The 22,412-nt window shown below is 38.0% G+C and overlaps 2 protein-coding genes across 2 annotated transcripts; both read left to right on the plus strand.

Annotated features, from left to right (window-relative positions):
• Positions 1–280: 280 nt before the first annotated feature.
• LOC127198327 (putative olfactory receptor 10D4) lies at positions 281–1,219 on the plus strand. Its single transcript, XM_051156222.1, has one exon. The coding sequence runs from the start codon at positions 284–286 to the stop codon at positions 1,217–1,219; it is 936 nt and encodes a 311-aa protein (XP_051012179.1). The 5' UTR covers positions 281–283.
• Positions 1,220–15,512: 14,293 nt separating this feature from the next.
• Positions 15,513–16,448, plus strand: LOC127198313 (putative olfactory receptor 10D4). The gene has a single exon (XM_051156210.1). It carries the CDS (start codon positions 15,513–15,515, stop codon positions 16,446–16,448), a length of 936 nt encoding a protein of 311 aa, XP_051012167.1.
• Positions 16,449–22,412: the final 5,964 nt, after the last annotated feature.

Genomic DNA, 22,412 nt, shown 5'->3' on the forward strand with positions numbered 1-22,412 from the left:
AAAGAGGGGAAGAGAAGACACTAGCCATGGAAGTTACTTTCTGGGTGACATTGTGAAGGATACCACCTACAATTGTCCTGGGAGAGATTTTTAGGGAGCAGCATCTGCAACTAAGAACCTAACTGAAGAAACATACCCATCAGCAGGGAAGGCATCTCTGACCAGAACATCTCTATGTATTTTTTCTTTTCCATGCCTGTGATTTAAACTCCTCTAATACAAATACACAATTTTACTGAGAATTTCTTTCCACAGTTTCTCTGAAGATGATTCTTCCATAAACATGACAAACCACACTATGGTGACAGAATTCACCTTGCTGGGCATCCCTGAGACAGAGGGCCTGGAGAAGGTCCTGCTCTTCCTGTTCTCAACATTGTATGCCTGTGCACTCCTGGGAAACTTTCTCATTCTTATTGCAATCATTTCCTCCCCAACACTCCATACTCCAATGTACTTTTTCTTGGGCAACCTCTCCATCTTTGACTTGTGTTTCTGCTCCACTACAGGTCCCAAGATGTTGTCCTATCTTTCAGGACATGGTCGAGGGATCTCCTTCCAGGGCTGTGCTGTACAACACTTCTTCTATCATTGTCTGGGTTGCACATTGTGCTTTCTGTACACAGTGATGGCCTATGACCGCTTTGTTGCCATATGCTTCCCTTTGAGATACACAGTCATCATGAACCACAGACTGTGTTGTGTCTTGGCCACAGGGACCTGGATGAGTGGCTGTGTGCACGCCACTATCCTAACTTCCCTCACTTTCAAGTTGCCCTACTGTGGCCCCAGTGAGGTGAGTTATTACTTCTGTGATATGCTTGCACTGTTACCACTAGCCTGTGAGGACTCCTCTTTAGCACAGAAGGTAGGATTTACCAATGTTGGTCTTCTGTCTCTCATTTGTTTCTTTCTCATTGTTGTGTCCTACACTCGAATTGGGATCTCCATCTTAAAAATCCGTTCTACAGAAGGCAGGCAGAGAGCATTCTCCACTTGCAGTGCCCACCTCACGGCCATCATCTGTGTCTATGGACCTGTTATCATCATCTACCTACAGCCTGACCCCAGCCCATTGCTTAGTGCAATTATTCAGATTTTGCATAATCTTGTGACACCCACCATCAACCCACTGATCTACAGCCTGAGGAATAAGGATGTGAAAGCCGCCCTGAGGCATGTATTTCTTAAGAGATGTCTCAATATGGAAAGTAAATGAAAATATCTAAATATTTGCTTAGCAAAGCATGATTTATGATTTAATAAGACTTATTTGCATCTTATTTCATAGGACAAATGACATCTATGGCTTCCAACGCATACTAAATTGAAATGTACATTACATCAACTTACGACTTTTTTCATCATTTGATCATATATACTTATTTTATATTTCTGTTTTATTGTAAATTTGTGATAAAGTGTCTGAGCAGATGTTGTGTTCATTTGTACACTATGTGGATTGTTTCCAACCAATATTTCTTAATATTTGTCAAATTCTAAAGGGGTTAATATACTCTTTTGCTCTCTCAAATAGACTCAGAATTTTATTTCCATTCTAAAATGGAGAAGATAAGCTCCAGATTTCTACCAAAAACTCAGAAATTTAAACTAACATAAGTTATATTAAATTGAGCCTTTCATAACACATAGTCTTGCAGTAATCCAATCTTGCTTCTTGTGCACATGTTCTTCTGGATTTTAGATGTTTCTTTTGTTTTAATTTTACCCCTTGAAAGACACAAACATGAACTACTTCTTATTACATGCTGAAGATCCACTTTGGTTTTATAAAGGTTTTCTGAATTGTGCCAAAAGGCCAATTAAATAGAAATGTATTTATTCATTTAAAAGCAAAATCTTTGCTTTAGGTATAATGTCTCAAAATCAGGTGTTTGTAACTTTCCATGGAAAAATATATGATTTTTTTTCCAGAATAACATCTAAAACTTGTTTACCATTCAGTAATCTCTATGTTTCAAAATGCCAGGAAAATAAAATAGATACATTTTATTTATAAAACCTAGTTAAAATTTTAGTGAGTATATTCTTCATCTTGTCCTACTTTTAGTTTTCACCTAGTTTTTTTTTATATATCTGCCAGATTCAGGAATTTTCTTAAGTGTACAATCTTCCTATTTTAAAGGAAGAAGTCAATAAGTTACAATGAAAAAAAAAAGAAATCAATAAGTTATGAAAAAGAAGAGAAAAAAAGAGGTAAGGAACATAGAACTATGCTGTAGACAAAAATTAGTACTGCACAGATGATGGATTGGGGTGTGTGTTTTTCATTAAATTTCTGCTTATCACCTTGGGTGGGTGAATACTTCTTCCACAGCTGGAAATTATAAACTACAATTTACTAATGAAACAGGCTAACTCCTGGCAACAGTCAGTCTACTTCAAGGAGGACAATGAGCATCAAAGAGCCTCCTTATGGAGATGGCTCCAAATATGGCAAACAAACCACTGTGCAAACTTTCCTCATTTCTACCACAGACAGAATTCTGCCTTAAAAAGGGCAAGCTTGGATGCAGACAGAGTCAATAGCCAAACTGCCAAAACGGGGTAAGCAAGTTTTCAATAGTTCCTGCCTCACAAATATGTCTGTCGGATATATTGGGCCAGAAGGCTGAAGAAGATGCTCCAACATAATAGAGAGTTTTGAGTGACTATTCAGGTAGAAAACTGTCCCTGTCATCTTCTCATTTGTAAAGCTACTACCCTGCACTCACAGCATACTCAGGCAATCAAGTTTATTCCTTCTCAAGTCTCTGATGGAGTTGAAGACAAGGTAGCTGAGTTTTACAGTGAAGCTTAGTTGTTTAGAAGTCAAGATGTTTTTAGATTTAGATAGATGTTTTATGTTGATAATGACAAGATGTGATGGAGATTGATTCACATTCAGAATTTTAGACACACCAAGATTGGATAGATGTTTTCTTCAAGGCTGTCAAATACAAACAGCCAAAACACTAAGAATGTAACATTTATATAATTCCTGATTGTGTCATGGTTCTTCTTGCTGTAGGTAGTTTATTGTATATACGTGTAATAACGTAAATGTATATGTTAAAAATAAAATATGTTTAATAAAAAAAGAAAAAGAAAACAAAAACCACAATTTACTAAGTTTGGGCAGCTCTGTTGAAAAGCCTCCAGAGCACTCCAGAGACAGTGCATTCCAGTAACTGGGGGCTGTGATGTGCTGTCCAAGAATCTGCAAGATGAGATACTCTAGCCAACACGCAGTCAGCGACTCCTGCGAGAAATCAAATAGACATTAGTATGGCTCAGTAGACCTTCAGTTATTTTTTCAGACAGCCACAATTATTTTGAAATATTAAACATACTAACAAAAAACCCAAAAGTAACTCACAGCTTTATACTCCCTTCTATACTCAACATAGAAACGGAAAGTGGAGTAACTGCCCACTGCATGAGGAGGTTGTAGTTCCACATAATCTGCTGCTCAGGAACCACTACAATCAGTCCTATCTCACACACCCACCCTTTCCTTTCTGCACTTGCTTTCTATACAGACTGTCAAACTGGACATATTTATAACTTTGCCTCTACTGTTCATTTTCTATTTTATTTTATTGCATGTCTGTCTATCTGCCTGCCTGTCTGTCTGTCTGTCTCCCTCCTCTCCCCCCCTCTGTGTGTGTGTGTGTGTGTGTGTGTGTGTGTGTGTGTACGAGAGAGAGAGCACAAACTTGCCACACTAATTAAAGAACTTGTCCTTGATTATTTCCTTCTACCATGTGTGTCTGTTATTAATCATAGGTCATCATCACACATGGCAGAAAGCTTGAAGTGTTTCTTCTATTTTTTTTAACACCGCCCCCCCCCCCACACACACACACAAACACTCATACATACACTTGTTCAGGGCAGGATTTTGTCTTATGCAACTAAATGTAGTCATTTTATATCAAAAGACAGTAATACCATGAATTAAAATCAAAAGTTGTGACTAGAAAGTCTTTTCAAATCATACCTTAAAGGTTTTCTATAATCCATAGCAAATTTTATTCTTAACTACACACACACACACACACACACACACACACACACACACACACACACACACACAAAGAGAAAGAGAGAGTCGTATTGTAGCTATTGTGAAGTGTGTTGTTTTCTTGATTTTTTTTCTCAACCCACTTTGTTTTGAGTAAAGGAGAGCTACTGGTTTATTTTAGTTAATTTGTATCATTCAGCCCCTTTGCTGATGATGTTCGTCAGCTGTAATAGTGATCTTGTAGAATTTCTGGGCTCACTCATGCATACTTTGCACAATATGACTCTCTCCTCCCCCGCCCCCCCCCCCTGTGTACTTAGGAGTACAATTTGCTGTGGATTATAGAGAAACTTTAAGGTATGACTTGAAAAGACTTTCAGTTGTAACTTTTTATTTTTATTGCTGATATTGTTGTCTTTTGCTCTAAAATGACCAGTTTTAGGTGCATAAATGAAAATCCTACCACCCACCGAGTGTGTGTATACCATCATATCGCCTGCAAATAGTAATCCTTTTTTCCCTTTGCAATTTGTATTATCTTGATCTCCTTAATTGTTTTATTGGTTTAGCTACAACTTCAAGTACTGTGCTGAATATATAGGAGGAGAGCAGCAGCTTTATCTTGTTCCTGATTTTAGTGGAATCATTTGAGTGGAATCCATTTAATTTGGTATTGGCTATATGCTTCCTGTATATTTATTCCTTTTACTATTTTTAGGCATGTCCTTTGAACCCTGACATTTATCATGAAGGTGTCTTAGAGTCTATCAAAGGTTTTTAAGCACCTAATGAGATATTTGGGTGGTGTTTTCTTTTGCTTTGTTTATGTGGTGGTTTACATTGACAGATTTGGACACGTTGAAGCATCTCTGCATTTCTGGGATGAAGCCTACTTGATCCTGGTTGATAATATTTTATGTGTTTTTAGATTCAGTTTGCAAGTATTTTTTTGGAGTATTTTGTATCATTGTTCATGAGGGAAATTGGTCTGTAATTCTCTTTTTTTGTGAGTCTTTGTGTGTTGTGGGTATCAGTGTAACTATGGCCTTATAAAATGAATTTGGCTTTGTTCCTCCTTTTTCTGTTTTGTGGAATATTTGAGGAGTATTGATATTAGCTCTTATTTCAAAATTTGGTAGAATTCTACACTGAAACCATCTAATCCTGGGTTTGTTTTAATTGGAAGAACTTTAGTGACTGCTTCTATTTCTCTATGAGTCATAGCTCTATTTAAGTTGTTTACCTGATCTTGATTTAACTTTGGCAGGTGGTAACTATTTAGAAATTTGTCCATTTTGTTTAGATTGTCCAATTTTGTGGAGCTAAATATACGACCCAGTGATTCTTTGGATTTCCTCCATGTCTGTTGTTATCTCTCTCTTTTTATTTCTCATTTTTTTAATCTGCATAGTATCATTCTGTCTTTTACTTAGTTTAGATAAGGGTTCGTCTATCTTTTTAATTTTCTCAAAGAACCAATTCTTTGTTTCATTGATTCTTTGTTTTGTTCTCTTTGTTTCTATTTTATTAATTTCAACCCTTAGATAATTTCTAGCTGTCCAAGTTTCTTGAGTATAGATATCTCTCTTAGTTCTAGAGCTTTCAGGTGTACTGTTAAATTGCTAGTACAAGATCTCTCCCAAAATTTTAATGAAGGCATTTAGTTTTATGAACTTTACTTTTAGCACTGTTTTCAATGTCTCCCCAAAATTTGGATATGTTGTACTTTCATTTGCATTACACTCTAGCTGTCTTTAATTTCTTTCTTTCTTTCTGCCATGACTCAGTTGCCATTTAGTAGAGAGCTGGGTTTCTGGACATATGACTGTGACCTCCATGGCTCCCAAAGCCTAGCAGGCTTGGGCCTACTTAGTACTTGGATGGGAGAACTTGAGCTGGAACTACAACCTGTTTCTTAAGGAGGCTTCATTAATTGCTGCTACTTTCCTTGAAAAAAAAATGTTCTATACTCTTATCTAACATACAGAGAGCTCCATTCTTGCTTAGCTTTGACCATCAGTTCTCTAGGTATCACCTTTTAATAAACTGTCTACAAAGACTGCAACCCATTGCCTGACCCCAGTGACATCTGATTGGGAAACTCCATATCCACATAACCCTTGCATTTTTCATGCCGGCATATTTACTTAAGTTTACAAGAAACAAGAAAGTGCCAAACCCTTACTTATCTTTAGTACATTTCTATTGGATGAAAGCTGAATAACATTATCACTTGTTGATGCCTAGTCAGATGTAGAGTAAACAGCATCTCTGAATGGGAGATTTTGGCCTGGGAAAATGCAAAGCGCCATGTACTGATTACCTAGCTGCAAATATGGTTCTACCACATGAGAACAGGCAAATGAACCATATTCTTTTTTTTTTTTTTTTACTTTTACTGAATGTCTATGATCTACACGTCATGCACCAAAATCCCTCTACTCCCACTCCCAGTAAAAAAAAAAAAACAAAAAACAAAAACAAAAAATCTTGTCACAGAAGCTGTAGTGTATCACGTAGTATAGCCTTTTGTCCACATATATTTACTTTCAAATGTTTATTGTTTCAAGCCATGGTTCTGGGTGGAGGCCTACACTATCATTACTGGATCCTCACTGGGACTGCTGTCAGATATCTCATTGTTGCCGTATGTCAAGGAGAGTCTTAAATTTTGAATCTATAGGTCAGGCACCTTCATATGTTCCAGCAGATCATACGTGGGGTAGATGTTGGGGTGAGGTTCACTCAGAGCCCTGATCACTCCCTTGTCCTCAGGGCAGGGCCCACTCTCTCACTCCCATGTTATCATGGCAGGGCCAGCTCTCCTGCTCCCATGTCCTCAGGGCAGGGCCCTCTCTCCTGCTCCTATGTCATCAGGGCAGGGCTGGCTCACTGCTGTGTGGACCCACCTATATTCTTAATATATAAGCCAATGACACAAGTCTCAAAAGAATTAAAGTTAACAGTTTACCTATTTATTAGATTCTTTATAATCAAAAGAGTTATTGATCTTCTGTTCTGTACAACAGGGTCTAGAAAACACAAGTGTGGAAATGAATATGAGTAATAGACAAGCATATAATGGACTCTACAGTTGTTTTTTATTTTGTTTTGTTTTGGTTTTTTGTGCTCTTTTTGTGTGACAATTTGTTGGTGTTGGGTGGTATTGTTTTGTTGTTCTTGTTGTTTTGTTTTGTTTTGGTTTTGGTTTGGGAGGTTTTGTCGTCTCATTGGGGTTTTGTTTGTGTTTTAAGAAGGAACTTAAGGCTGGACAGATGGCTCAGAAGTTAAGAGCACTGCCAGCTCTTCCAAAGGGCCTGAGTTTAATTCCCAGCAACCACATGGTGGCTCACAGCAATCTCCAATGAGATCTTGTGCTCTCTCCCAATGTGCAGGTATGCATGAAGGCAGAACACTGTATACATAGTAAATAAATAAATCTTTAAAAAAAATAAAGGAATGAATTTAAAATTGTGTGGGTGGAGAGGGAAGAGGATCTGGAAAGACTTGTGGGAGGGAAAGAACATGATGAAAATACATTTAAATTTAAAAATAGTTTTAAATACTTAAAAGGAAAACAAAAGAAATGTACATCAAGAGGAATGATGACTCCTAGGAATACCCAGGTTCTATGCTGTCATTGTTTATATTTGAATTCTGATTCCTGGTTTCTGTGCAACAAGAAGCCATGCAACCTGATGTGCATTCTGACAAAGCTGACAGCATCATCCTCCTTTTCCCAAATGATCTCTACCTGCACATCACTATACCCAAGCCAGAAGGTTTCTCACAGTTTTCTGCAGATTCAGAATATTATTATTGTTTATATAACAACATTATTAAATTTCTGGCTACCTTTTGTTTTTGTAATATTTAGATGGAATGTAAGTATTTTGAAATTCATATTTCTGTATTTGGAAAAGTAGAAATTACTTAAAGACACCATGCTGAAGCAATAAAATTTGTAAGAAGGAAAAGAACCTCAGTTGACTTCCTAATGAATGAATCCAGAGACAAGAAACAGGGAACCATGACCCAGAAAAGACACATCAATGACATATTAAAGTCAATGTGAACTTGTACAGAAGGCAATTTTGGACTTAAATTTCTTTAACAAACAACCAGAGGGCAATTCCTATTTTCTTCTTAATTTCTTTTCTAAAACATAAGAAAAATAATCGTTGGAATCCATACACTCTTACAGTATAAGGGAATTAGCATATTATGACTTGGCATAATTTGTAATGCTTGCAGTTTGTTGTATAGCACTACAATAAATATGTATAGATATAATTTAATACAGTTGACAGATAAGATAATGCATTGTCGTGAGGTATTTACTTGATAATATGTTTGTCTTTTGTTGTAAAATGAAGCCAATTGGATGGCCTTCTATATATAGGACAGCTTGCTGGATGATTCATGAAGCAGCCCTGTGGTTGCCTGGCAACAAGTTGCTGTGTGGCTTTTATGTCAATAGAATAGGAGCATCACTTGACATGCTGCTAAAAGAAAGCAGGATAAAGCATTCTCTTTTATTTATAATCAATCTTTATTTTTTAACAGACTAACATTTCATTCTCTCAAGTCCCCAGTCAGATACTGAAGTCTATTTAAATGTAGCAGTCAGAGGTAAGGAAGTCAGCAGAAAGATGTTTAGTGAAGCCTATCAGCACACAGGAAGTCCACGTTTTCTCCTTAGGAGACATAATGTTCCACTGAGCAATACTAAATAAGAATTTCAAGTTTATTTTTCCTGAAAGCTGAAATGCATGGAATTTGTACTTTCCCTTCCAGAGGTTACATTAAATAATAAACAACTGGCTGTGAGAAGAGACTCACAGAGGAGCAGAGCAAGCTACTTACAAATCTCTAGGAGCTCTGCAATTCTCGTTTCATGAGTCATCGTCGAGGCTGGGATGGTGTTTGTTTGTGTGCATGCCTTCTGTGTGTGTGTGTTTGTGTGTGTGTGTATGCATGCACGTGTGTGTGTATATATTCATGCACGTGTGTGTGTGTGTGTGTGTGTGTGTGTGTGTGTGTGTGTGTGTGTGTGATGCAGCTGGCTTTAAGTCACCCATGCCTCTGTTATTGACTGCTCATCCATTCTACTTTTAGCAATCCCTATCAACTCATTGCATTGGCAAGTTTGTCTTTATTTGATTTTGGACTAGTGTCAGGTTATGTTCTTCGCTTATAGTTCTGTATAGTCTTCATAGCTGTTACACAATTTGTTTTAAAGTGCCCTCTGTGGAGTGAACAGACATTTATTTAGTCCCCCAAGTTATATAACAGGGCAGATTTGAAGGTCTTTCTATTTACCTGCAGAGGAGTGCAACCAATGTGTTTGTGGTTTCTTAGCCACATTTTGTGACTTTCAAATAATGTTTTAGAAGATTCCATTTAAATTTTTTGTGTAGTCTGCCCGGTAGTATGTGTTTCTAAGAGGTATTGGGCTCTCCTTCAAGAGATTTGGAAAAAGAAAATGGAGAACTTGTGGTTGAATTTTCACAGTCATAGTCCTGTTCCTTCAAATTCCTGGGCTTGATTTCTTCCTTTTCCGATCTGAGTAGCAATACCCATGAGAACACTGAAGGACGTGGTGATGCATATTAAGCTACTAAGCAGCAATTGTTATGAGGGCGTACAGAACTAAAACAGTTTGGGGGAGAATGTTAATACAATGCCAATCATTTCCAGATATGTTACCAAACCAGTGATGATCTGGAAATATTAAAGACTTAGCACAATGCCTCCATGTGGTGGCTATTGAATAAATATTTCACATACTATTGAACTTTTTTAATTAACTGATCTTGAAATTAATTCATAGCATTGATTAACAATGATGCTTAAGGAAGTAATCTTTCCTTTCAGAGATATAGATACCCTAAAATTATCCTGAGAGAAAAGAAATAAATATGGGATAAACTAAACAGTTCTGAGTCTTCAACTGAAATTAACGTTACTTGGGAGTCATTATTGGGTTTTGTAGGAGAGTTGGTTATTTTATTATAAATAAATACTGTAAAAAGAACTGACTAATCGACCTATCTGACACACCTGTAAACGTAGGGAAAATGGCTGGGAGGAATTTTGTTTAACTCACCTCCCAGACATTTAGAATGACTTGCCTCACCTACAGTGAGAGGGGTCAGAATGTGGGGAACAGTCACATCCATCACTTCTGTGACATTCTTCCAGTTTAACTCCAGGCTTGTATTGATTGCTGACTGACCTAGAAGGTGGGTTCCATCAATGTTGGCTTTCTGGCTCTGATGCTTCTCTTCAGTGTTTGTGTCTCCTATGCACACACTGGGATTGCTATCCTGAGACTCTGCTCAGTAGAGGGCAGGCAGAAAGTATTCTCCACCTGCAGTGCCCACCTCATTGCCATTCTCTGTGACTATGGACCTGTGATCATCATCCACCTGCAGTGCACACCAAACTGTCTGGGGTTATTGTCCAAATATTAAATAAAATTGTCTCACCCATGCTGAACTCTCCTTAAGCTATTCACTGAGGAACAAAGAATGGAAAGGTTCCTAAACAGAGTTTTCCAGGGTATAATGCTTGCTGTTCAGGAATGAATCAAGAATTGATAATGATATTCAGAATTGGTCTTCTGCCAAAAAACTTCAATTCCTTTATTTTGAATAACAAATAAATACATGAGTTCACAATACAATATCTGAATACATGTGGTATGTTTCCATATGTTTTTTCCTCTACAATCCCTGAGTTCTCCTAAGTAACTCCATAACCAACTACAGTGGAAAATGGGCCTGAATTCTGGGTAAGGAATCCAAGGGGATAGGGAGCAAGAACAGAGAGATTTCCTCCCACATCTATAAGCCTCAGCCCCGACATTTCTCCTGGTTGAAGATTTGAGACAGCTGTGACCTATTCACTATTTCTCAGCAGTAAATCAATATCATTACATACTTACCTAGAATGGAGTTACCCTCCTTTTCTGCCCACAAGCACTCCAGTTCCCTGTTTCACAAAGAAGATTGTAAGCTGTTTATAAGTCATAGTTTTGTCTGGTCACTGTGGTGCTCTCTCACAACCATCATCTCCATACATGTACACATCATGCTTATGAGGTAAACTGTATCTTCTCTATGATAGAGTTCTCAGTATTAGAAACCTCAAATAACAGACACAAAACCACACGTGAATAAGCATTATGGACCCGAATCACATACCTTCGTTGACTAGGAGACTCCTGTTCCTAATTGCCCACCCCTCCTGGAGCTGACCTTCATGACCTCTGTGGTGGCTTCACATACTTCATCTTGTTTCCAGAGACCTCATGATATCAGTAAATTCTTCAGGGAACAACTGATAATAAGTACTGTGAATATATCTTGGATATACACTGGCCTCACTGCTGACTCTGTTTTAATCTGTGTTTCTCCACCTGTAGTAAGAACAGGTAGAGTCTGGTATCCTGCAAAAATCTATTGATGGTTAAGGCTGGACTAGGCCCAAGTCCAATGCCTCCTTTCTTCATACTGAATTATGTTTGCTTGTTTTGTGGAACTGTCTAAATTATCAGTTGTTATCGTTTTCCCACCAAGCCTCATTGTCTTATTTCATGTCTATCAACACTGAGAATAAAGATCAATTCCTATTTTTTTCAGGATCTGAGAACCAAGGAGGAGGTATGTTTCTTGAGGTTATACACACATTTTACTGCTCTTATTTCATCTGTGATTTTTTTTTTTTTTACTAATATATATTTACTCAGGTCTCCAGATCTGTGTAAATAACTTCCATTCTGTTACAATAGCTAATCACTGGAATTTTGTCATAGCAATAAAAAATGGATAACAACTCCCTTCAACATATGATTGATTGTGTATTTATTATAGTAGAAAGAAAGAATATAAGTAACTAATTTAGAATGCAGAACAGAGCTTTCTAAATTGGGTGCAAATATGTATTTAATGAAAGTAAAATAATACAGATATGTAAAAGTAAAAACACTTTTTCAGAGAACTGGGAATAGCTCTACCTCAAGACCTGGCTATACTACTTCTGGCCATACGTCCAAGAAACACTCTACCAAACAAGGACACTTGCTCAACTGCATTCATAGCAGCTTAATTTGTAGTAGCCAGAATCTGGAAACAACCTAGATGTCCCTCAGTGAAACAGTGAATAAAGAAATTTGCATGATGGAATACTACTCAGACATTAAAAAACAATGGAATCATGCAATATGCAGGCAAATGGATGAAACTAGAAAAGATTATCCTGAGTGAAGTAACCCAGACTCAGAAAGACACACATGATATGTACTCACTTATAAGCAGATTTTTAGCTACTTAGCACAGGGTAAAGATACTACAATTCACCTTTCAATTTCTTATTAGTGTGTTTCCCACACAACACCTTCATTTCTCTCATCACAAAACAAAGATCTTCTTTCATACTATCATGCTGTACTAACTGGCTTTTTACCCCCACACATTAAAAATTACATTTCTCTGAAATAATAACTACTTTTCTCCTTTACTCCTTATCAAGTGTCTCAAAAGTCTCCAGTGCGAGGATCTTATCTTACTTGCCTCTTAGAATAATCTCTTCTTCTGAAGAATTGCTCTTTGCCCTGTAGCTGGAATCATCTCTTCACTACCTTCTCACCCACTGTACACTGAAATACTGCTGCTTAAAATGGTAACATTGTTCTCTATTCCTTAATGCCTAGCTCATCTGTATAAATGACCAATAAGACCCTCAGTCATTATCTGATGCTTTGTCTCGTTTTATCTTACTCTGGGTTCTCTTCCTGTTACTACTACCTCCCCTTCCTTTGTAGTGCTAAGGACCAAACACTGGGGCTTTCTGCATGCTAAGCAATCACCCCATAAATGAGTACACTGAAGATGAGCTATGTCCCCATTCTTTTTTATTTCTCATCTTGAGACGTGGTCTTATCAAATTTTTCATGCTAGCCTTAAGTACAACTTCATCACACTGTCATCACACAACACCACACGCTGGCCTACATTTGGGATCCTTCTCCTTTGGATTCCTAAGAAACTGAAAATAAAGACTTCTGCTTTCAAATCCAACTCCTAAATTCTTTTAAGTATCTTGAATTTCTTCGCATCATATACAGTATATATGCCAATACTATTGGTGCTGGGAAAATGGTTTGTCCTTCCTCTTTTTTCTGCATATTCATTCTGTAGATCCCAGCTAAGGGAACATTTACTCAGACAACACACTTTCCACCCTCAGAGAACCCTACCTCAGGATATAGGTCATCATAGGATGAACAGGATTTCAAAATTAACAGTTTTCACAATTTTTAGTGAGAGACTAAGCATCCAAAGGTACATGTGAGTTCTCGAGTAAACATTCTAGAACAATCACTTTTATCCTTCAGTCCATAAGCGTGTTAACAAAAGAAATTGAAATGATCCTCCACTTCCACAACACAATTAAACCAAGGAGTTAATGAGATGCTTCTCAATAAGCCTCTTTCTTCTGGGGATTAATACCCAAAGGAAGGTCATAGTTATTTAAAATCTCTTGTGTTGTGACTTATTGCAAGTCCTGGAGCCAAAAAGGGAATTGCTTCCAGGGAGCTGAAGCACACTTAACATGTGGCATTCTCCTGGAAAGTGATTCAAAGGAGGAGGAATTCTCAATTCCAACTTACAGACTGAAGGACTGTGAGTGATGAGGCTCCTTCCTTCTGCTGGAGATAAAAAGGAAGACAGCACCCAATAGTGTCATCATCATCCCCAGCCTCTCTGTTGCCTCTGTAAGTGTGTCTCACCTTTATCTTAGTGCTCAACGTTTTAAGCACTAGAAATATATTGTGCAGGTCGGGGTACAGAGTTTTATGCAATAGATTCTATGAGTTAATCTGTAATTTAAGGATCCCATTGTGCCAGCAAACTAAAAAAAAAAAATTATAGAAGCATATCAGGAAATTTCAAAACATGAAAACTAGAAAGTAGTAGTTTCTATGCCCACTCCTTGTTAACTCCAAAATGGCTCTAGAATTAAACTTTGTAGCCCAAAGTAGAGGCAACAGTAATGTCTTTGTTTCACATAGAATGCTAAGGTCTTTCTTTAGGTAGTTTCTTATTATTGTCCCTCATGCCCAACAAAATAATCTGGACAAGCCCTGTATCTCCTGAATGAGTGACTTCAATAATCAGGAATAGGGAGTTAATACGTGTTTCCATAAGATGATACAGGCTAATGTTCACAAGAGAACCTTAAAAAATGGATGCAGCCTTTCTTTGTTAAAGGCGCTAAAACTTCATACTTTTTAGTTATCTGTGATTTTATTGTTTAAAGTCTGATCTTAATACTCTACTCCTCACATACAGTTGCTTAATAAAGTGCTCTTGAGGCTGCCTTTGGAGCTTCCACACATCCTTATTTTGGTTCTTGTGACATATGTGACAAACATCCTTTAAAATTCTAATGCAGTGTGAACGGTGGAGTTTGGAGAGAATGTGTGTGTGTGTGTGTGTGTGTGTGTGTGTGTGTGTGTGTGTGTGAGAGAGAGAGAGAGAGAGAGAGAGAGAGAGAGAGAGAGAGAGAGAGATTCTGTGCTGCCTCTGTGGGTTTTATGTGTTCATGCATGTACATATGAGGTGTAGGTAATGAGTCTAAGACATAAAATTAGGCAAAGCTCTGCTGTCGTACAAAAAGTGCCCAAGGAATCCTTGGTCGCTATGCTACCCTCATACTTCTTTCATATGAGCCCCAAGATTATCCCATGTATATTCACAAATTCTCATATTTCTAAAGATGGAATAGCACACATCTATACTGCACAGTAGAAAATTTGGTATATTAATTCAGCTTCAGTGATGATCAGGCTTAGAGTTTAAAAGCATGAAGCATATTTTTTGCATTTATAATTCTGTTGTAAATACTCTATATTCTGAATCGCTTTACTCACTGTCCTAGAACCCAGTTGCTAATGAGATTGGAAAGATAATTTCACATTAAGTAAATTTGTTCTTGGGCAATTTCACCCCTGTATGTGATGCATCCTGATCATGCTCACATTCTTCCTTCTCCTACTCCCACCCCTGTCAGTTCCCCTTCATCACTACAAGGTCATTTCTAGAGTCTTTTTGTTTATTCTAGAATCGCAATGGAGCATCTAGGATGATGGAATGGGATCCTTTGTATAAAGAGGGGAAGAGAGAACACTAATGTTGGAAGTTACCTTCTGGGTGAGGTTGTGAAGGACACCACTTGCCATGGGAGTTACCTGTTCATTGCTTAGGAATTTTTAGGGAGCATCATCTGCAATTAAGAGATTAACTGGAGAGAGATACCCCATCAGCTGGAAAGACAATTCTTATTACAACATCTCTCTGTAACTATCACCATCTTTTTCTCTTTTGTTGCTGTGATGTAAACTCCCCTAATCAACACACAACATATTTTACCAAGAATTTCTTTCCACATATTTTCAGGAAAAGACTCTTCTGCAAACATGACAAATCACACTGTGGTGACAGAATTCACCTTGCTGGGCATCCCTGAGACAGAGGGCCTGGAGAAAGTCCTGCTCCTCCTATTCTCAACATTGTATTCCTGTGCCCTTCTGGGAAACTTGCTCATTCTTACTGCAGTCATCTCCTCCCCAAGACTCCATACTCCTATGTACTTTTTCTTGGGCAACCTCTCCATCTTTGACTTGGGATTCTGCTCCACTACAGCTCCAAAGATGTTGTCCTATCTTTCAGGACAGGGCCGAGGGATCTCTTTTCAGGGCTGTGCTGTACAACACTTCTTCTATCATTGTCTGGGTTGCACAGAGTGCTTCCTGTACACAGTGATGGCCTATGACCGCTTTGTTGCCATATGCTTCCCTTTGAGATACACGGTCATCATGAACCACAGACTGTGTTGTGTCTTGGCCACAGGAACCTGGATGAGTGGCTGTGTTCATGCCACTATCCTAACTTCCCTCACTTTCCAGTTGCCCTACTGTGGCCCCAGAGAAGTGGGTTATTACTTCTGTGACATGCCTGCAGTGTTACCATTAGCCTGTGAAGACTCCTCTGTAGCACAGAGAGTTGGTTTTACAAATGTTGGTCTTTTGTCGCTCACCTGCTTTTTCCTCATCCTTGTGTCCTACACCCGAATTGGGATCTCTATCTCAAAAATCCGCTCCACAGAAGGCAGGCAGAGAGCGTTCTCCACCTGCAGTGCCCACCTCACGGCTATTGTCTGCGCTTATGGACCAGTCATCATCATTTATCTACAGCCCAACCCCAGCCCATTGCTTGGTGCAATTATTCAGATTTTGAACAATCTTGTGACACCCACACTCAACCCAGTGATCTACAGCCTGAGGAATAAGGATGTGAAAGCCGCCCTGAGGCATGTATTTCTTAAGAGATGTCTCAACCTGGAAAGTAAATGAAAATGTTTCCTGATCAAACTTTGATTCACCATTCAAAAGGACAGATTTGAACCTACAACTTATTTCTTAGCATAAACGGTATCTATAACTCCCAAGACATGTTAAAATGAAATGTATATTACATTAATTTAGCACTTGCTTCATATATTGAAGATATACATTTATTTCCTATTTTCCTATGTTTTTTAAATGAAATATAAATGATAAAAATCTCTTAGCAGGTGTTGTATTTTTATTTTGTGTGAATTCCTTCCAATCACCGCTATTTTCGCAAGTATTTGTTAGTTATCTAACTTTTTACAAGATTGAGAGACGTATTTACTCTCTCAAAAAAGACTAAACTAGAATTTTATATATTTTTTAAAATAGAGAAGGTAAGTTCCCATTTTCTACCAAACTCACAAATTCAAACTACTGCAAGTTATATTGAAGGTGAGCTCCTTATATCATACAAGTTTGCTTGACTTCCAACCTCTTTCTTTTCCACATTGTCTTCTGGGACGTAGATATGTTTCTTCTGCTGTAATTTTACCCCTGACAAGGCATGGATTATTTCTCACTTGGTGCTCAAGAAATCTATGTTGGTTTTGAAAAATTGGCTCAAATCAGAGAAAAGGATTAATTAAATAGAAATACAATTATGCATTTTTTAAAAAGGGACATTTATTTATGTATAATTTATGCAAACCTGGTAGCAGTAACTCTCCAAGAGTAGTTACATGTATGTTTCCTTTCTTTTCATAGCAACAGTTATAATGAACTTACCTTTCTCTAATGTTTATGTTCAACAATGCCAAGAAATAAATAGCTACTTGTTATTCATAAAACTTCGTTAAATTTTTAATGAATATATTCTTTTTGTTGTCCTGGTTTGTTTTTCTTTATTTTTTTTTTTAATATCTTTCAGCTATTCAGGGCTTTTATTGAAAGCTTTATCCATTCCTATTTTGAAAGAAAAATTTATTTTTGTTTTATAATGGAGAGGAAAGGAAGAAGGAAGAAAGGAAAACTCTAGCTGTGTTGTAGAAGAAAATTGGTGTTGCATAGTGGAATGATTGCTCTGTGTGTGTGTGTGTGTGTGTGTGTGTGTGTGTGTGTGTGTGTGTGTGTGTGTGTTTTCAGTAAGTTTATGTCTATCAACATGGGTGAATGAAGACTTCCACAATTGGAAATCACACACATACATACATACACACACACACACACACACACACACACACACACAGACACACACATACACATTCTGTATCTGTGGACAGTCCTTTTAGAAAATATTCTAACTGGAGGCTGTGATGTGCTGTCCAAAGATCTCTAAGGTGAGATTCTATAGCACACAAGTAGCTAGTCACTTCCTACTAGAAATCAAATAGGCTTTAGGTCCTTTCAGACAGCCACCATTATTTTGAAATATCAAATATACTAGTGTTAAAGAACCCAATGTAACCCATAGCTTTGTACTCCTTTCAATATTCAGCATAAGCATTGACTACCCACTGCAGCAGGAGGGTGTCGTTCCACACATTCTGCTACTCAGGGGCCACCACAGTCAGTCCTATCCCTCTCATCCACCCTTTCTTTCTGTACTTGTCTTCTGGACAGAATGTCAAAGGGACACGTTTTACAGTCTTGCCTCTTTTTACTTATTTGTGAGAGAGAGAAAGAGCATGAGAGCAACAGAGAAGGCACGGGAGTGGGGGAGATACGCAATTTGGGTTTTGTGCACTAACAAGTTGTCACTTTGCAGCAAAATTCAGTAATACTACATATTAATTTAAATGTTAAAATGGAAAGTCTCATCAAATCATACCTTAAAGGTTTCCTATAATCCATAGTAAATTGTTTTTGTAGCTGTTTTTGCCTTCCTTCTCTGTCAATAGCTTCATGACTTTACATTTGCAGTTCACTTCCCTTTCTTCATCAAGCTCCAATTCCATCAGAAAAATCTGAGTTCCTACCGTTCTACAAACAACAGCTTACCATAACAATGTTGATCATTTTTCTGACAAGTTGTTATTACAAAAATGTCACATGAAATCATATCGTTTTGTTGTAAGAGACTTTTCTCTATTTAAATAATATTTGTTATTCTTTACAGACATAGATGAAATTCAACACTTCTAAGTATAGTGAGCACACTGCAAAAGAAAATTATCCTGACTATTCTGATGAAACCTACATAGATACTGCATACTATTAAAATCTAAAAATATGGAAATGATAATTTATACACACATATACACATATATGTGTATAAACACTACTACTGCTACTACTACTAAAGATTCGTATGTCCTTTACTCAGGTTCTCAAAATGTTGCTATTATATTTTATTTAATTCTTCCATAATTCCCCCGCCTCTCTCTCTCTCTCTCTCTCTCTCTCTCTCTCTCTCTCTCTCTCTCTCTCTCTCTCTCTCTCTCTCTGTGTGTGTGTGTGTGTGTGTGTGTGTGTGTGTACAAAGTACAGTCATGCTTTATTTTTCTCATTATGTCATCTCTGTAGTCATTTGTTCACCAGTAACAAAGTTATTCATCATTTGTTTAATGTGTTATCAAAAAATTACTCAACCAGAAAGGTATTTCACTTTGTACATTAAAAATCACCTTCTTTGAAGTCAAGGATATTTAGTAATTATTTCAATGGTCTGTTAAGCAAAAACATGTTTCTTTGAATCATTAACATATGCTTCTCAACCAGTGCTGGTTACATATTTTAATAGAAACCTAGCAAACTAAGACCATTATAAGTCAAGGGTGAAGTTAATAATCTGATCCCTCACAATTTAGGTGTGTGTGTCCACATGACATGTGCCCAGAACATTTAATATTATACCTGTAAGCTAATGAGGGTCATCCAGTGCACTGTCTATTTTATAATTAAATGTTCACAGCTCATGTATGTTTGCTAATACGCATATTGTAGTCGTGATAGTGAATGGAAAAATGGCTGAGAGCTTAGGGTGACTTCAGTTGCCTTATATTGTGAGAGAACTATTTACACTGCATCTCACTACGTGGTGAGATCAGAATTCAGACTTTGAAGTGTATTCCACTTTTCACATCATCCTGAAAGCAAACATGCTAAGTCAAATTACTGTGAGTGGTGGAGCATATACAGTATAGTTACTTTATAATGATCTCTTAACTTAATTAACCACATTTACTCTTTAATTGGGTTTCTACTGTGGACTATCCATCTCCTGAAGGGCTCACCTCCATTCTTTCTATCAACACAGTATTCTAACAAGCACAGTGAAACTGATACCTACCTTGTAAAGTTGTCAGCCTGAATTATGAAAAGAAGGGGTCATAAGAAAAAATACGAAATCATTTATTCAGGGAAACAAGTTATATATATATATATATATATATATATATATATATATATATATATATATATATATATATGATAGATAGATAGATAGATGAATTTTTCACATTCTGATATCACCCCCATTTCTCCTTGTTTCTCTTCAGAAAAGAGGAGTGGTCCTACCAATATCTAACCACATGGCATATCAAGTTGCAGTAAGCCTAAATACCTCCTCTCCTTTTAAGGAGAAATTAGACAACCTAGTAGGAGGAAAGGATTGCAAAGGCAGGGAGCAGACTCAGACAGCCTGCGCTCCCACTGTTCATAGTCCCACATGGAGATCAAGCTACACAACTCTAACATGTATGCAGAGGTCCTCGGTGCATCCAATGAGGGCTCCCTGGTTGGCAGTTCCGTCTCTGTGAGCCCCTATGACCCTAGGTTGGTTGATTGTGTGGGTTTTCTTGTTGTGTCCCTGATGCCTTTAGTTCCTATAATCCCTTCCCCCTTCAGCAAGATTCTCCAAGCTCTGCTTAATATTTGACTGTGGGGCTCTGCATCTATTCCTATCAATTGTTGTGTGAAGACTCTATAATGACAATTGGGTTAGGCACTAATCCAAGAGAATAGCAGAATGCCATTAGGAATTATTTTCTTTTTTTATTTTATTTTATTAATTTATTCTTATTACATCTCAATGGTTATCCCCTCCCTTGTATTCTCCCATTCCTCCCTCCCTCCCATTTTCCCCTTACTCCCCTCCCCTATGACTGTGACTGAGGGGGACTTCCTCCCCCTTTATATGCTCATAGGGTATCAAGTCTCTTCTTGGTAGCCTGCTATCCTTCCTCTGAGTGCCACCAGGTCTCCCCCTCCAGGGGACGTGGTCAAATATGAGGCACCAGAGTACGTGTGAAAGTCATACCTTATTCTCCACTCAACTGTGGAGAATGTCCTGTCCATTGGCTAGATCTGGGCAGGGGTTTGAAGTTTACGGCCTGTATTGTCCTTGGCTGGAGCCATAGTTTGAGCGGGACCCCTGAGCCCAAATCTGCCTATCATAATGTTCTTCTTGTAGGTTTCTAGGACCCTCTGGATCCTTCTACTTTGCTATTCTCCCATGCTTCTCTCATCTAGAGTCCCAATAGGATGTCCTCCCCTCTGTCCCAGTTTCCTGGTAAGTGAAGATTTTCATGGGACATGCCCCTTCGGCTAGTATGCAGATGTCTGGTGCTATCTCAGAAAACTGGGAGGTAGGGCTTCCTCAAGACCCAGCTATTCCACTACTTCGAATATATCCAGAAGATGCTCTAGCACACAACAAGAAAATTTGCTCAACCATGTTCATAGCAGCCTTATTCATAATAGCCAGATCATGGAAACAGCCTAAGTGTCCCTCAGTAGAAGAATGGATAAAGAAACTGTGGTACATTTACACTATGGAATACTACTCAACTATTAAAAACAAGGAATTCCCGAAATTTGTGGACAAATGGATTGAACTAGAAATGATCATAATGAGTGAGTTAACCCAGAAGCAGAAAGACTCAAAAGGAATTATTTTCTTATCTAAGTTTCTGGACTACCCAGCCTCTGGATCCTGGCGCTCCAGGCATGTTCAGGGCTGGCTTTCTCTCCTGGCAAGAGTCTCAAGCTGGACCAGCCATTGGCTGGCCACTTCCACAAGTTCTGTACCACCTTTACCCTAGCAAGATTTTCAGGCAGGCCAAATTATAGGTCAACGGTTTAGTGGCTTGGTTGGTGTCCTACTCCCCCCACTGGGTGTCTTACCTGGCTACAGGAGATGGCAGGTCCAGGCTCTGTAACACCCATTGTTGGAGTCATAGTAACTAGGCGGGGAGGAAATTCTTTTTCAGAGAGATAAAAAAAACTTATCAAATGAAGAATCTCCTGTTAGACTAAACAGCATGTATTTTCCCTCGCAAATCTAAAATGTTAATCCTAATGGCCTATGGATATCTTATAACTTTGGACTGATTCATCTGCCTGGGAAAATGAGAATATGGATAGAGATATGCATAGAAAATGGGAAATAATAGTGCAAGAAAGGAATACTTCTGTTTTTCTCCTTGGCATAAAGTCCTCATTAATAATCAAGTCAAAACCACGTTTTTCTTTCACTTGTCTGGTACCAGATAGAAAGTAATACTGATACAACTCTAGAAAAGAGCATGGCTTAAGAGAACAGCAGGAATTTTTAGTTTTAGGTGTGTAGGAGGCAAGTGACATAATCGGGTAGAATTACAGAAATGTTAGTAACAGTTCCAAGGCAGTTCCTGGGTTCCTGGACCTAAACCTAAGCATTGTGTGCAGAGCTGTTCTGATAACTAAGAATGAGTAGGCTCCTACCAGAGTCTCTGAAACATTCTTAATTCTAGCCCAACTGACACTATGTAGTAACAAATCATTCCTATGTAAGCGCCATTAACCACTGCAGTCTCATCAATAGGAACACTTTAAGGGCCACTACTCACAGGATCATCAAGTCTCCACACATTACTTCCAAGCTCTTCATGTCCTGTTCCTACTGTGACTACTTTTCAGAACTAGATGCTCCAGGAACAAAAAGATAATCAGTTACCCAGAATTCTCAGAGGCACCCCTCAAATATCCCATCATCCTTCTCTCACC

This window comes from Acomys russatus, chromosome 14, assembly GCF_903995435.1.
Source record: "Acomys russatus chromosome 14, mAcoRus1.1, whole genome shotgun sequence".
Taxonomy (NCBI): Eukaryota; Metazoa; Chordata; class Mammalia; order Rodentia; family Muridae; genus Acomys; species Acomys russatus.

Excerpts from the sequence above, each read along its gene's own strand:
- LOC127198327 (XM_051156222.1), top strand. The coding sequence starts at position 284 with ATGACAAACCACACTATGGTGACAGAATTCACCTTGCTGGGCATCCCT.
- LOC127198313 (XM_051156210.1), top strand. The coding sequence starts at position 15,513 with ATGACAAATCACACTGTGGTGACAGAATTCACCTTGCTGGGCATCCCT.